We start from the raw sequence: 15,439 nt of genomic DNA, 5'->3' as shown, positions 1-15,439 counted from the left end.
AATTTTAAGAGCAGACTTTGTGGCCTGAACACAAAAAATAAAAATAATAATAAAACAGCAATACAAAAAGGTAACAAAATCAAGACTGCAATCCTAGCATCAAGAAACATAAGAAAAAGCGGAATTTCAAAAACCAGAGGAGCAACAAGAGCAGTTATAATCCAAAGACGAGCCAATGGACAATAACAAAGTGGCTAATTCTGCAGCAGAAAACTAAGACAAAAGGGGAATATAAACCAGTTATACCCGTGGACCCTAACTGCAACCAAATGAGGTGAGAACCCATGGCATAACTACAAACCTTGCTAGAAATATAAACAGGGGATTAATATGAGAATAGGAAAATAAATTACAAAATTTACACAAATCTAAAACAAACGTTCAATCTTAACACTCATAAGAAAGTTACCCAGCTAGAAAAAAGTAAGTGAATGGTAGCCTAACTGTGCCTGAAGAACAGTTTATAGGAATACTTTTAAATTATTATTATTATTCAATTAACATATCTCCAGTTTGTAAGATGTTTTAAACTTACTCATCCAATTTAAGGTCACATCTGCTTGATTGGCAGCAGCTTTTCAAGACCCTATAATTGGACTAAGTGAATTCAGTAAGTGGATGATAATAAGGATGAGAAGCTCCATCCATTCATCCATCTTCTGTAGGTTTCAGCTGAAATAAAGTTTTTCATAAGCAGTAGAACTCTGATTATCCAAGGTAATTTGGACTGAGGCTAACTCAGATATTTGCAAATTTAGAATAAAACGGATGGTCGCTGAAGTGTTCCAGAGAAGAAAGAACTAGGCTGACCAGAGAAGATTGACTCGGCTGATTCCAGGGCTATAGGGGTTGAATTATGAGGAAAACTTTAAGAGCTGAGCCTTTACAGTTTAAGCAAAAGAAGATTAAGAGGTGACATGATGGAGGTATTTAAAATTATGAAGGGAATTAGTCCAGTGGATTGAGATGGTGACTTTAAAATGAGTTCATCAAGAACACAGTTAAAAACTTGTGAAGTGTAAATTTCACACAAACATTAGGAAGTTTTTCTTTACACAAAGAACGATAGACACTTGGTATAAGCTACCAAGTAGTGTGGTAGACAGTAAGACTTTAGGAACTTTCAAAACTCAACTCAGGCTGAATGGCCTGCTCTCGTCTAGAGTGTTCTAATGTTCTAAAGCGTTGATGGAGCACAGGCAGAGAAAGAGATCAGCTAATGTCACCAGGGAAGCACTCCGCTCACAGTGGCCAGAGACAGGGCTGTTCACGGCTAATGGATAGAGGTGTCCGTTTAGCTCATGCTGCCAAGAGCTCTCTCCTCTGAGCCAGAGAACACGGTTTCACAGCTCACCACAGAGCGATCCTTTAAACTGAGATGCTTTGTGGTGTGAGTCAACAGCAATTCAGTTGGTGACAAGGATGGGATTTGCCCTGTGGATGGGTGGAGTGTAGTTGCGATGCTGCATGGATAAGATGGGGTCTAACAGAGATGGGGAAAGATCAGCCTACATCATCGGGGAAGTGCATCACTCACAGTGGTCAGAGACAGGGAATGAGGGTCTGCACTTAGCTTACGACACAAAGCGCTTGCCTCTGAACCAGAGAATGCGGTTTTGCAGTTCTCCACTGGGACTTCACCGCAGAACTTTGAAATGTGTAAACGTCAAGATCCTTAAGTGAACAAAACAGTAGTGCATGTCTACACGGTTAGCGCTGGCGACACACTGACCATAACCAATGGATGGAGCTAAGGCAGGGTGACTGAACCTCACCAACATTCTCACAGCCACCAGCTCCTCAGCCACTCGTTTGGTACAGTTGAGGTTAATAGTACAGTATTTATGTGCCTGGTGCAGTATTTACATCAAGGCTTTTATGAGTTATAAGAAAATTGTTGTGTTACACTTTCATGTTTGTCTCGGTTAATCAGAGCACGGACCTGTTTTGACGAATCAGAAGCCAGACTGAATATGACAGTTTTGTCCGTTACGGGACGCTAAGCAGGATCTCCTTTGCTGTGTGTCCAGGCTGAAGAGGTTGCTGGGTGGGTTCTGCTCATAACGCAACCCTTTGTGTTTAGCATCGCTTGACTGTAGACCGGCATCTGCTTACCGAAGAAATTGATGTGGTCAGTCGCCAGACTGGCACAGACTTGCTAGAAATACTTTCATGTTCCTTACAGTGCCCAGATGATCAGTTGTTGGTGGGGAACTGCAATACCGCATCTTCTGGTTCAGAGGTGAACACTTCTGTTGACCATGGTCTTGAACCTGTTTTCCAATTGGTGTTGTTCCCAAAGAGGTGATGCTTTATGCTTTTCCAGAAGGGAAACTGTCTTGTTCGTCACCCAAGTGTGTGGTCGTGAACAGATGCAAAAGTTTGGAGAGCTTTTTGGTCCTAACCCGATTTGTACGTGTTCAGAGACGTTCGTGACCCAAGGTTCCACTGTACTAGGGTGTTGTACCGTGTTAGCCAATATGGGTGTAGTGAGAAGTTAAGCAAAATGATACCTTTTATTGGCTACCTAGAAAGATTACAATATGCAGGCTTTCAAGGCAACTCAGGCCCCTTCTTCAGGCAAGATGTGATTACAGAAGGGACCTGAGTGGCCTCGAAAGCTTGCCTATTGTAATCTTTCTAAGTACCCAAGTAAAATGACACCTTTTATTAACTTCTCACTGCTTCTGTAATAGAAATGTATCCAAAGCTTGGTGAGGCTTATCACCAAGTAGTTGGAGAAACGACCAATCTGTCTACTACCTGAATCCATGTTTCAAGTAGGACCGCACCACCTGCTCTTCAAAATGGGTCCTCCACCTGAAACTAAGCATATATGAGCCCGGCCAGGGCTTTGGGTTCCAGGTCCTCCCTGCGTGGAGTTTGCATGTTCTTCAAGTGTGCATTTGAGTTTCCTCCAGGTGCTCTGGTTTTTTCCCCACTGTCCAAAGACATGTAGGTTGAATTGCTGATGCTAAATTGGCCCCAGTGTGTGTGGTCACCATGTCCATGGCTTGTTCCTGCCTTGTGTCCTATGCTATCGGGGATAGGCCCCAGTACCCTCCCCACATGACTAACCTGGATTAAGCAGGTTAAAAAAAATCATGTAGCAGTACGTGGATGGGAGACCATCTAGGAAAAGCATGGGTTGCTTGCTAGAAGAGGTGTTGGTGAGGCTAGCAGGGGGCGCTTACCCCCTGTGATTTGAATGTGGTTCCAAATGCCCCAGTGCAGTCACCAGACAATGTGCTGCAAAAATGGCCGTGCCCTTCAGGTGAGACATAAAACCGAGGTCCTGACTCTCTCTGTGGTCATTAAAGATCCCAGGGTATCTTCTGAAGAGAGTAGGGTCCTGGCTAGAATTGCCCATCATGGCCTCGTCATTCTGGTCCCCTCCTCCTCCTCCTCCTCCTCTGTCTCTAACTGGCTATCTCTCTCACTCCTTCACCGCCTAACAGCTAATGTGTGGTGAGCATACTGGTGCAATAATGGCTGCCGTCACACCATCCAGGTGGGTGCAACACCTTGGTGGTGGTTGAAGTGCTTTTTCTCTGTCTGTGTAAAGCACTTTGAGTAGTGAGAAGCGCTATATAACTGTCATTAATTATTATTATTATGGCCACAGATTTAAAACTGCATGCTATGCCTCAACCTTTCATTTGCCTGCTACGCATAGAGGCCATGAGAGTTACAGTTACTGAAGCTCATGGTGGGGCTTACTTTCCTGTTGTGGTTTTGCAAGGGCACAAACAGGTCGAGTGTTTTCTGTTTAGTTTCCCTATAGCTGTGTATTTTTCTCATCAATCTGGTGCAGATTAGATTCAGCCATTTCCTGATTTAGTCGGGCGCATTTTCTGGCTGGCTTTGTCAAACTGAAGGAGGATATTTCACAGCTCTGCCTTGGTGACTGGCCTACTGGTGTTGTAGATGCAGGTCAGAGTTGATCGCCCTCACCAGCCTTCTCTGCTTTTGTGGTCAAATGGTCCACTAATTTATACAGACATTTTCATTTCAGTGATCTTTGTATCTTACTTACAGAATTTTGTTGTTATTTTGTTCCACAATATTGTTTCTGGTATCTTTGAAGCACTCTGTCCTACTGATTTGGTAAAACAAACTAAGCTTTGGTCACTTAGGAGATTTCAGAGTTTGGGAACGAATTTTACCCGGGCACCCCCTGAAGTTTAAATCCAAGTGGCTCAAGCAGTCTGGAGGGGCGGCAAAGCGATTAGACATTTTAGGTCTGATTCAAACCTACAGTATGGGTGTGAGGAGAAGTGCTTTCAGTGCATTTTCCATGTATTTTTTAGCCATTGACACGTCTTTTTAACACACACAGTGTTACACATTTTCCTGCTCTGATTCCACATGGGTCTGCCTATCATTTTCTGTTTAAATAAATCATCATCGAATCACTTGTAGACATTGTGTAGAGTGATGTGTGGTAGTGTTCTGGTAGTATGATGCCTACTTTGCCAGTATCTTTTGCAATCTTAAAGATACATCAGTGACAGAGATGCTATTGGGTTCATTCATCCAAAACACTTAGAGCATGAGTGTACCAAACCTTATCTGAAAGAAAAACGAAAGAGTAGAAAGGGATGGGCTTCATGTTGAAGTAATTTTCTGGTGAAAAAGAATTCACAGCCCTGCGTTGTTGTGACGCACTTAATGGAGACGCACATTTTTTTTAAAAAACACACTGCGCTCTTCTGCAGTGATACGAACAGCGGCCATACAGTATTGTTGATTTTATGGAGGTGCTATGTGTTATGCGGCTGTGGTTGGTAATGCAAGAAAATGTGAATGTGTCCTAAAGGAAATTTTAAAGTTGGCTCAAGTCCCTCATTCATATTACCGTGTGACCCTAAGCCAGTCGCTCTACTTCCCAGTGCTCGATGGTCCACCAAATCTACAAAAATAGCTCAGTACAATGCCCAATACCCAGTGCTGGATGAGGAACTGGCCAAGTCTGACTGGGCAGGCGCTGCTGCATTGTGTCCACCTACAGAAAAATTTTACGAAATTCAAACCTGACTTCATCCACTAGATCGATCAAGTGAATGGTGATCGAACAATCAAACGATAAGGAATTGGCCAAGTTTGTTGCTTCTTTGTGTGCAACTACAGAAGAATTTTATGAAATTCAAACCTTACCTCATCAGGTAGATTACTCAGATGGACAAATGATCGGATGGATGGAACGAATGAATGAACGATGAACGAATGATGGAGCAAATTAACTAACTTACTTTGTTTGTCCCCAAGGGGAATTTAGCTTTCATGGGCCTTAATTCAGATTTTCACTTTGTAGTCGCTCGTAAATGGTGGACCTGATACTTTGCTGAAGATGACTGATTAGGCCTTGAATTATGTTTGAGTTACAAGATTCATTCTGCTGTTTTATTGAAGCCCTAAGAGTTTTATTTTTTTTGTTAAGTCACTAGTTGTTCTACCCATCTAAGATGGGTCGAAGTCAAAGTAATCAATGTAGTCATCGGTATTCACTTTAGCAGTGCACCATGCAATGCACGTGTGTCTCTGTTCTATGCCATTTGGTATGTTGTGTGGTAGTAAAAGCGGTGATAATGTTTGTCATGCTCCATCTGTTGGAATGGCAGAGACACAGCAGCGGGACAGACACACAGATACTTATCCTTTTATTAAGATGTATTGAGGAAAGCTGGCTGGTTGACAGGCAATGAATGTCAGTGTTAAATTCCCACACCAGTATGCCAGTCGTCAGGCAGGGGGCTTGTAGAAGGGCTAGAACTTAATTTTAAGATACAGCTATTTTCACTGTACAATATTGAAGCTGAAGCTCTACACTCCCTCTAACAGGAGGAGGATGACGATTGTACTTGTCCATATTGACCATGCCTACTTGGTTCATGAAGTTCAAGAAATTTCATGGAAGTCAGTGGATGTTCCACAACTCTCTTAAAATGTATTTCCTAACTTTAGCTTCTTCCAGGCGAGCATAGTCTGTTGTGTTCCATAAAGACAGAGTATCTACAGTGCCTTCAGAAAGTATTAAGACTCCTTTACTTTCTTCACAGTTGCTATGGTATAGCCTTGTGCTGAAATCATTTCTGTTTATTTTTTCCGCATGAAACAACACTCAATACCCTAGAATGACAGGATTTTAGGAATTTTTGAAATTGTCCTTAAAGTTAAAAACTGGATCTTCACATTGACACAAGTATTCACTTAGTTTATTTAGTGCTTCGTTCAAGCCCCTTTGTCAATGATTCCAGCATGGAGTTTGCTTATGTCTAACGTGAGAAGTGTTGGACTCCTGGATTTGGAGATTTTCTGCCCTTCTTCTCTGCAGATCCTCTCAAGCTGTGTCAGGTTTGATGGACAGCATCAGTGGACAACTGTTTCCAGGTCTGTCAAGAGATGTCTGATTGGGTTCAAGTCTCAACTCTGGCTGGGCCACTTCAGGAACGTTCACAGAGTTGCCCCTAACCACTCCTTTGTTGTTTTTGCTTTGTGCTTAGCGTTATTATCCTGTTGGTAGTTGAACCTTACAGCCAATCTGAGGTCCAGAGTTTTCATGAAGGATTTCTCTCTGCTTGGTCAGTTCAGGTTTCCCTTAACCCCAACTCGTCTTCCACTCCCTGGCACTGAAAAACAACCCAACTGCATGATGCTGTCAACGCCATTCTTCACTGCTGGAATGGAATACAATACAATTTATTTTTGTAAAGCCCAAAATCACACAATAAGTGCCACAACGGGCTTTAACAGGCCCTGCTTCTTGACAGCCCCCCAGCCTTGACTCTCTAAGAAGACAAGGAAAAACCCTTGTAGGGAAAAAATGGAAGAAACCTTGGGAAAGGCAGCTCCAAAAGAGACCCCTTTCCAGGTAGGTTGGGCGTGCAGTGGGTGGGAATAGCATGGGGGATGAGTGGTCCCTGATATCCTCTAGACATGATGCTTAGATATGAGTCCAGAGGGTTCAATCTTGGTTTCATAAGACCATTTCTCATCGTCTGAGAGGCTCTTTTTGCAAACTCTAATCTCGTCTGGCCTCTCTGCCATTAGACTCCGATTAGTGGAATGTTGCAGTGGTGGTTGTCCTTCTGGATGTTTCTCCCATTTCCACACAGGTTGTCCGGTGTTCAGCCAGAGTGACCATCAGGTTCTCGGTCCACTTTCTTACCAAGGCATTCTCCAACGATTGGCTTATCTGGGCAGTGAGTTCTAGGAAGAGTTGTGGTTGTTCCAAAGTTCTTCCATTCAAGAATCATGGTGGACACTGTGATGTTGGTTCAGAATTTTTTTTGGTATCATTCCTAAGATCTGTTCCTCAATGCTGTCCTGTCTCTAAGCTGTGCTGGCCATTTCTTTGATCTCATGGCTTGGTTTTTGTCAGCTATGAGACCTTCTACAGACTGGTGTGTGTGCCTTACCTAATCTTGTGCGATCAACTGAATTGACTACGAGTGGACTTAGAAACATCTCCACAATGACCAGTAGAATGGGATGCACCCAAGCCAAGCCTCAAGTGTCACCACAAAGGGTCTGAATACTTGTATTGTTGTAGCTTTTTATTTTTAAAACATTTTGTGAAAATTCCCAGAAACTTGTTTTCTCTTTGTCATTCTGGGCTACTGACTGTTGTTTGATGAGGAACATGATGCATTTTACAGATTTTAGCGTACTACTTTCTAAAGGCACTTCCTACTCGGTGTTGACTAATAACCTGATTGAGTGCCCGCCACATGTGTTTTTGACTCTGTGGCTGCAACAACACTTCCATAATTCTTCTGCTAGAGGTGTCCAGCCTATCAGCTCATTGTGGAAACCTAAAGACTTTATCCTCTCAAGATGTTAGATAGATAGATAGATAGATAGATAGATAGATAGATAGATAGATAGATAGATAGATAGATAGATAGATAGATAGATAGATAGATAGATAGATAGATAGATAGATAGATAGATAGATAGATAGATAGATAGATAGATAGATAGATAGATAGATAGATAGATAGATAGATAGATAGATAGATACTTTATTAATCCCAATGGGAAATTCACATTCTCCAGCAGCAGCATACTGATACAATAAATAATATTAAATTAAAGAATGATAATAATGCAGGTGAAAAACAGACAATAACTTTGTATAATGTTAAATGTTAACGTTTACCCCCCCGGATGGAATTAAAGAGTCGCATAGTTTGGGGGAGGAACGATCTTCTCAGTCTGTCAGTGGAACAGGACAGTGACAGCAGTCTGTCGCTGAAGCTGCTCCTCTGTCTGGAGATGATACTATTTATTGGATGCAGTGGATTCTCCATAATTCATAGGAGCCTGCTCAGCGCCCGTCGCTCTGCCACAGATGTTAAACTGTCCAGCTCCGTGCCTACAATAGAGCCTGCCTTCCTCACCAGTTTGTCAAGGCGTGAGGCGTCTTTCTTCTTTATGCTGCCTCCCCAGCACACCACCGCATAGAAGAGGGCGCTCGCCAAAACTGTCTGATAGAACATCTGCAGCATCTTATTGCAGATGTTGAAGGACGCCAGCCTTCTAAGGAAGCATAGTCGGCTCTGTCCTCTCTTACACAGAGCATCAGTATTGGCAGCCCAGTCTAATTTATCATCCAGCTGCACTCCCAGATATTTATAGGTCTGCACCATCTACACACAGTCACCTTTGATGATCACGGGGTCCATAAGGGGTCTGGTCCTCCTAAAATCCACCACCAGCTCCTTGGTTTTGCTGGTGTTCAGTTGTAGGTGGTTTGAGTCGCACCATTTAACAAAGTCATTGATTAGGTCGTTCGCTTCCCGGGTCCTCCCTGCGTGGAGTTTGCATGTTCTCCCCGTGTCTGCATGGGTTTCCTCCAGGCGCTCCAGTTTCCTCCCACAGTCCAAAGACATGCAGGTTAGGTGGATTGGCGATTCTAAATTGGCCCTAGTGTGTGTTTGTGTGTGTCCTGCGGTGGGTCGGCACCCTGCCCTGGATTGTTTCCTGCCTTGTGCCCTGTGTTAGCTGGGATTGGCTCCAGCAGACCCCCATGACCCTGTGTTCGGATTCAGCGGGTTGGAAAATGGATGGATGGATGGGTGGATTGATTAGGTCCCTATACTCATCCTCCAGCCCATTGCTGATGCAGCCCACGATAGCAGTGTCATCAGTGAACTTTTGCACGTGGCAGGACTCTGAGTTGTATTGGAAGTCCGATGTATATAGGCTGAACAGGACCAGAGAAAGTACAGTCCCCTGTGGCGCTCCTGTGTTGCTGACCACAATGTCAGACGTGCAGTTCCCAAGACGCACATACTGAGGTCTGTCTTTAAGATAGTCCACGATTCATGCCACTAGGTATGAATCTAATCCCATCTCTGTCAGCTTGTACCTAAGGAGCAGAGGTTGGATTGTGTTGAAGGCGCTAGAGAAGTCCAGAAACATAATTCTTACAGCACCACTGCCTCTGTCCAAGTGAGAGAGGGATCGATGTAGCATATAGATGATGGCATCCTCCGCTCCCACCTTCTCCTGATATGCAAACTGCAGAGGGTCAAGGGTGTGTTGAACCTGTGGCCTAAGGTGGTGAAGCAGGAGCTTCAGATGTTGTCTGTTTGTTAATTTTTAAGCTTCACCTTAACTCGCATCTCGACTTTGACTAGCAATCTTTCATTGTTGGTTATTCTATTTTATTCTCTACTTTCTGTATATTTGTCTATGTTGATGTAGAGATGTTGGAGACTTTATTCTCAATGCCACACGTGGGAATTTTGGTGCTAAAATAGATTTTTCAAAATGAACAAGTGCTTTCTATTTTCGAAGTACATGTCTGTTTAAAAAAAAGTGTGAAGTGCAAAAATGTGGTCAGATGTGTGAAGATTTATGATGAAGCAAATCTCTCTGTTCTTGAATGTGCTGCGTTTGTCAAGGAAGAGTCGGAGGTGAGCATTGGTGGTGCCTCGGGAAAGCTTTTCTGCATTGCCGCTTACTTAGACGTGTTTAAAATGGTCTCCTCTTTTGAAGGAGTGGTGTTGTTAATCGCTCATTCAAGATGCACCACATTTGAGGATCAGGTTGATGATTCTGAATGAAGACCACCTGGAGTTTTGCACCTACCACTTATCATTGTTGATTACGTTAGTTCCACAGGCCTCTATGGAGTTTGTTTTATGTGTTTTTTGGTTGTGTCCAGGGATCTGATTTACTTGGATCAAAGATGTTCCAATGGTATTACAAAGGTGACAAGTGGTGCCTGATTTCCTCCAGATGTGACACTTAGAAATGAGGCCAGACAGTTCAACTTTGGATTCATCAGAACCAGAGAGTCTTTCAGGAAAGTCTGAGAATCCGAAACTCATCTGGCCTCTCAGCCATTAGGCTCCGATTAGTGGAGTGTTGCAGTCGTGGATGTCCTTTTGCATGTTTGTCATGGTGACCATCAGGTTCTTTTTAGGTTTCTTTTTTGTGAAGTTAAAACCAGTCCTTCAAACTCACCCCAAAAACTCTTTGTAATTTTTCTATCAAATCATTTGGGTTTAATTCTTTTAATCAGATTATTGGTTAAAAGGATATGCTCAGTATTATTCAAGTTGAAGGTATTATCTCACAAACATGGTATTATGCCTTTGCCAAGAGAAATTGTATTCTAAAGTAAATCATTTTCAAAACCGCACACCTAGAACTCCCTGATGATAGATCCACTCTCTGTCAGCTGTTCCTTCTGAGCAATGGGTGAAGAGCAAAATGTCAGCGTAATATCCTGTGCTTGAAGCGTTTCTGATATTGAACTGCTTTGGTTTTTTTCATTTTTTTTCAAATTACTGTGGCTACCTTTAAGAGGGCAAATGGTACCGGATGTTCTTACCAATTCTCTGGCTCCCACTGCATAGACTTGACTTGGAGCAGCTCAAAAGATGATTTTAAAGGAAAAGAAAATGGTGTTCCTTGTTCAGCTGCTGAGAATAAGGGAGTCAAGGCTTCAAGCCCCATCTCTAAACTGGAAAGTTCAGGTTACACTTGCCACTGCAGGGCCAATTGGTCTAAGCCCGTTAGACGGAAACAGGCTTGCCACACTTAGCATGAAGACAATCTCACATGCCATAAGAAATGCATTTTTTTCCCTGATAAGAAATTAAATTTAAGGTGGAATTAAATTAAATTAAAATGTAATCAAAGGTCCCATGACCCTGTGTTCGGATTCAGCGGGTTGGAAAATGGATGGATGGATGGAAAATGGATGGATGGATGTTATCAAAGGTGTATGACTAGAAAAAAAATGCTTAACAAGACAAAAGGTATGGAAAAAATCTGTTTGAACAAATTATTAACGCATTCAAACAAATTGCTTAATTAGTTTGAACAAATTTATTTTTATTTTTTTCCCTGACTCTTATTTCAGTAGTAGGGAGCCCCACTCCATATTAATTTGTTTGAGCAGATTATTATTATTATGTTTCCCCCTTGCAGTCCAGTTTTTATTACAGAGCCCCGTAGAGTTTTTTTCTTGGCATATGGTTCAGTGAGCCATAAGTGAACTGTAAGGTGTGAGTTAAAAATAAGTGAACCAGAAGAGGAACTAGTTGGAAGACCACTACAGTTGAAACCGCTCTTTTGAGGCATCCTGAAACGAGTTTCAAATCAAGGAGGATTTACGAGAATGGATTAATGGAATTCTCTCCAAGAATGTGATATTTCAGAGTCAGTAGTGGAACTGTTAACTCTTTGAGGGCTGAATATTTTTTCCAAAGAATGATGCTTTCACACAGAAATCAACATAAAATGTCTGTTGCTGCATGCTGTGGCTGCCAGTTTTCCAAGAATGAGCAGCAGGCTTGCTGCCAGGCTGTCTTCACATGGCTGGGACAGCAACGGAGGCAGTCACGGTTACAGTGCATTACAATCTGGATTCTACCTCTTGTCATTTTTAAGTGGCAGTGCTCCCTGACGAACATTGTCAGTAACACTACTAGCTGGGAACTGATCAGCTGAAGCTGGAACCTAACATTTATTTTCGATCACTTGTATCAAAATCTGAGTCCAACAAGTCATAGTCCAGTTCAGAAATGATAGGCAAGACATCATCCATGGAGCATTTTTACTTTTCACATTCGCTTTGATCTCTTGCCAGATCTCAGTGCTATTTTTGCCATTATGTGCGCCTTGCTACTCACATGAGCGCAGGGAATCTTGGTCAAACCAATGAATCTAACTTTCCTTCTAGCAACGAGAGTCCAATGTAATGGTTGGTTTAGTCACAGTTTACAGTTGATTACCATCGTCAACTCCTCCTTTTGACAAAAGTTTACATCAGCCCTGAAAGAGTAAATAAAGGAAAAAGTACGTTTAAAATCTAGTTGATAAAGGCACTGAAGTTCAAGTTCAAATTGGGGAGCATGCACTGGTACAGCGCGTTGCCACACCCACTACATGATGAAACAACTCGGGATCCCAGTTGGCAGCCCCCCCAGGCAGACATGCGGTCCAGTCCCACCCTCCAGAAATGACCCTCTATCTGCCGCAGCCAGGTGTTACGTGGGCGACCCTTTGGCTTGGTCCAGCCACTCGGGTCCCCAACAATGAGGATCTTACGAGCTGATCACCCTCTGGGAACCGCGCCACATGGCCGGAGTACCTTAACTAACACTCCCTCACAATGCAGGTCATGTGCCTCATTCGGGACTCCATGAACAACCGCTCATTCGACACAAAATCAAGCCAATGGTACCCAAGGATTTTCCGGAGAGACACAGTACCAAAGGAGTCCAGTCTTCGTCTCAGGTCACTGGATAGCGTCCATGTCTCGCAAACATATAGCAAGACATCCATCCATTATCCAACCCGCTATATCCTAACAACAGGGTCACGGGGGTCTGCTGGAGCCAATCCCAGCCAACACAGGGAGGACGCAAGGCAGGAAACAAACCTTGGGCAGGGCGTCAGCCCACCGCTGGGCACACACACTCACATATGGACAATTTAGGATCGCCAATGCACGTAACCTGCATGTCTTTGGACTGTGGGAGGAAACCCACGCAGACACGGGGTGAACATGCAAACTCCACGCAGGGAGGACCCGGGAAGCGAACCCAGGTCTCCTTACTGCGAGGCAGCAGCGCTGACACTGTGCCACCGTGCCGCCCTATAGCAAGACTTATAATATATAATGGGCCGGAACAGTGTAGAATAGACTGAAACTATTGGCTGGCTATACTCTTCTGGTTCCGGTTCACTAAACTACATACCAGGAAAAATAAATAGCTACTGAAATAAGAAAAAAATAAAAGTAATCCTTTTGAACGAATTGCGTTATTCATCTGAACGAGCTACGCAGTTCGTTCAGACTGATTTTTTTTTTCCTGAGACCTAAGGGGCTCCATTCAAAGTTGATTGGCTGTTATAATAGTATTAAGTTAAATTGCCCTAACCCTGACCCTAATGCTGTTTCTGTAGGTTCTTCTGACTATGCTTGCTGTTGCTAAAATTAGGATGGTATTCCTTACTGTACGTGGGGCTACTTTTAAATGTGCCACCCTGCCTGTCTTCCTCCTTCTTCATGTATAGTCCTAACAATAATGTTCTACCCAATTTCAGTTTTCTTCTTTGTCTTTTTTTCCTCTGCAGCCCGGTGAAGTTCACCCTGAATGAACCTTTCAAAGTCAGCGCTGAACCCGTGGAGAAGATGGACACCAGTGCCTCACAGCCTATCCGAACACCCGGCCGATCGAAAAAGAAGGGTGGCAAGGGTGGCAAATAAGTGGGAGGAGACTCAGATCACCTGAATGTACTTCTAGGACTGTGCAGTGGAGGAGGGTGGACACCACTTAAACCTCTGTCCTCTCCCCAATAACGTCTCCTCCCTCCTCCAGTGCCAAGTGGCAGACGTTTCTGCACAAATAAATGTAACATTGAAGCCTTCCTTACCCATCTGCTGTTGGGTTTAAAAATGTCTTTTATTTGCTGGGACTCACCAGTTGAAAATAAGCTGCCAGAGTTTGGGAAGTGATTGACCGTGGTGTCCACCCAGATTTAGAATGAACTGTCTATCTGATATGGACAGCAAAGATGAGGTCTATCAAAACCAGTCAACCAGTGGAGCCTTCTCAATAGGGTTCACTTACTAATAGGGCTTCACTGTTCATCAATCAGGGAAGTCTCGCACTTGGAACTGTTGACCAGAAGGATTTCAATTATCTTCTGTTTTAATTCTGCCCATTGACCAGAGTCACCCTTACAACAAGGCTGAGGGCCTAAACCTGCCTGTCACTAAACCAGATATTCACTGATCACAAGAACCCTCCAACTTTTATATGGCATCCCATCTACCAGAAGGTCTTCATTGCCACAATTCACTGACCAGGTTGACTTCCACGCCAAGTCTTACTGACCAGAAGGGTTTTACTGCTGCTCATTATCCAGAGGAACTTGTCCACTTGGTTTCAAAGATCAAGAGAACAGATTCCCCTGCTTTACTAGCCAGAGGGGCTCTCACCCAAGGATTCATGGAGCAGAATGACCCATTGACTAGAAGGAGTGACCCAGCTGTTCCAACGCTGTAACCCAATGACCAGAACAACTTTAATCAAACCACTTAAACACCAAAGGATCTCACAGTGTAGGACTTACTGGCCAGAATGGCTCACATGTTAGGTACTCACTGACCAGAAGGATGTTAATAATACTTGCATGATGGAAGAACTTTCACAGAAGGACTAATGAACCAGTTCACTGATGTGGGGGACTCCCATATTCAGCGCTCATTGTTCAGAAGGATTGTAATCCTACTTTCACTGACTGCAGAAACTCTAGCTGCAGAAGGACTGACCGAAGTGCTCCATGGCCCGAGTTACTCCCACACTATCACTCAATGACCAGAAAAACTTTCATAATTTTCTCTGCTGAGCTGTCATAGCAAGTTTTACTGACCAGAGGGACTTGCACGCAGGAATTAACTGACCTGGAGTTTTTCACTATGTTCTTCACTGACTGCAGGAACCTTCGTTGAGGTTAGAAGGACCTTCCCAACCTTAATGATCAGAGAGACTTTCACATCAGTGCGTAATGACTAGAAGGGTCGATGCAATACCACAACCTCCATCGAGACTCTCCCACAGCCACTGACCACTAGAACTATAATGCCACCACTTACCAGAAGGACCCTCTTGCCAGTACTCCTCTATATCGGTAGCTCAAAGACTGGAGGATCAATGGCTGAGAGACCTCGTGATGTCTTTAGCTTTAAGAGCCCAGTGATGTTCATGAGAATGGCCTGGTGATATTCAACTGCCCCGTGTCACTAAATATCTCTGCCTTTCTGTCCAAAGCCTACAGAGAAGCCACAGCGAGGTCGAAGCCGTCTTCCGAGCAGGAATCTGCCGAGTTGTGCCTTGTTCCTGCGTTGAGTTTTGCCGGCTCTTTTCCCCGCGTGCCTTATGCAAAGCTCTTCCCTTTCGGAAGAAAT

At 43.6% G+C, this 15,439-nt stretch overlaps 1 protein-coding gene across 1 annotated transcript in view; it reads left to right on the top strand.

The window, feature by feature from the left end:
- Positions 1–13,910, top strand: part of LOC114659704 (ribosomal protein S6 kinase beta-2-like) — a 55,258-nt gene extending 41,348 nt beyond the window's left edge. Inside the window, exon 15 of the mRNA XM_028812321.2 lies at positions 13,603–13,910. Coding sequence (XP_028668154.1) covers positions 13,603–13,735 — 133 coding nt within the window. The 3' untranslated portion in view covers positions 13,736–13,910. The remainder of the gene's footprint in view (positions 1–13,602) is intronic.
- The last annotated feature ends 1,529 nt before the right edge of the window (positions 13,911–15,439 follow it).

The sequence above is a fragment of the Erpetoichthys calabaricus genome, chromosome 10, assembly GCF_900747795.2.
Source record: "Erpetoichthys calabaricus chromosome 10, fErpCal1.3, whole genome shotgun sequence".
NCBI lineage: Eukaryota > Metazoa > Chordata > Cladistia > Polypteriformes > Polypteridae > Erpetoichthys > Erpetoichthys calabaricus.
The sequence above is the reverse complement of the archived record's forward strand: the minus strand, read 5'-3'. Positions and strand labels throughout refer to the sequence as shown.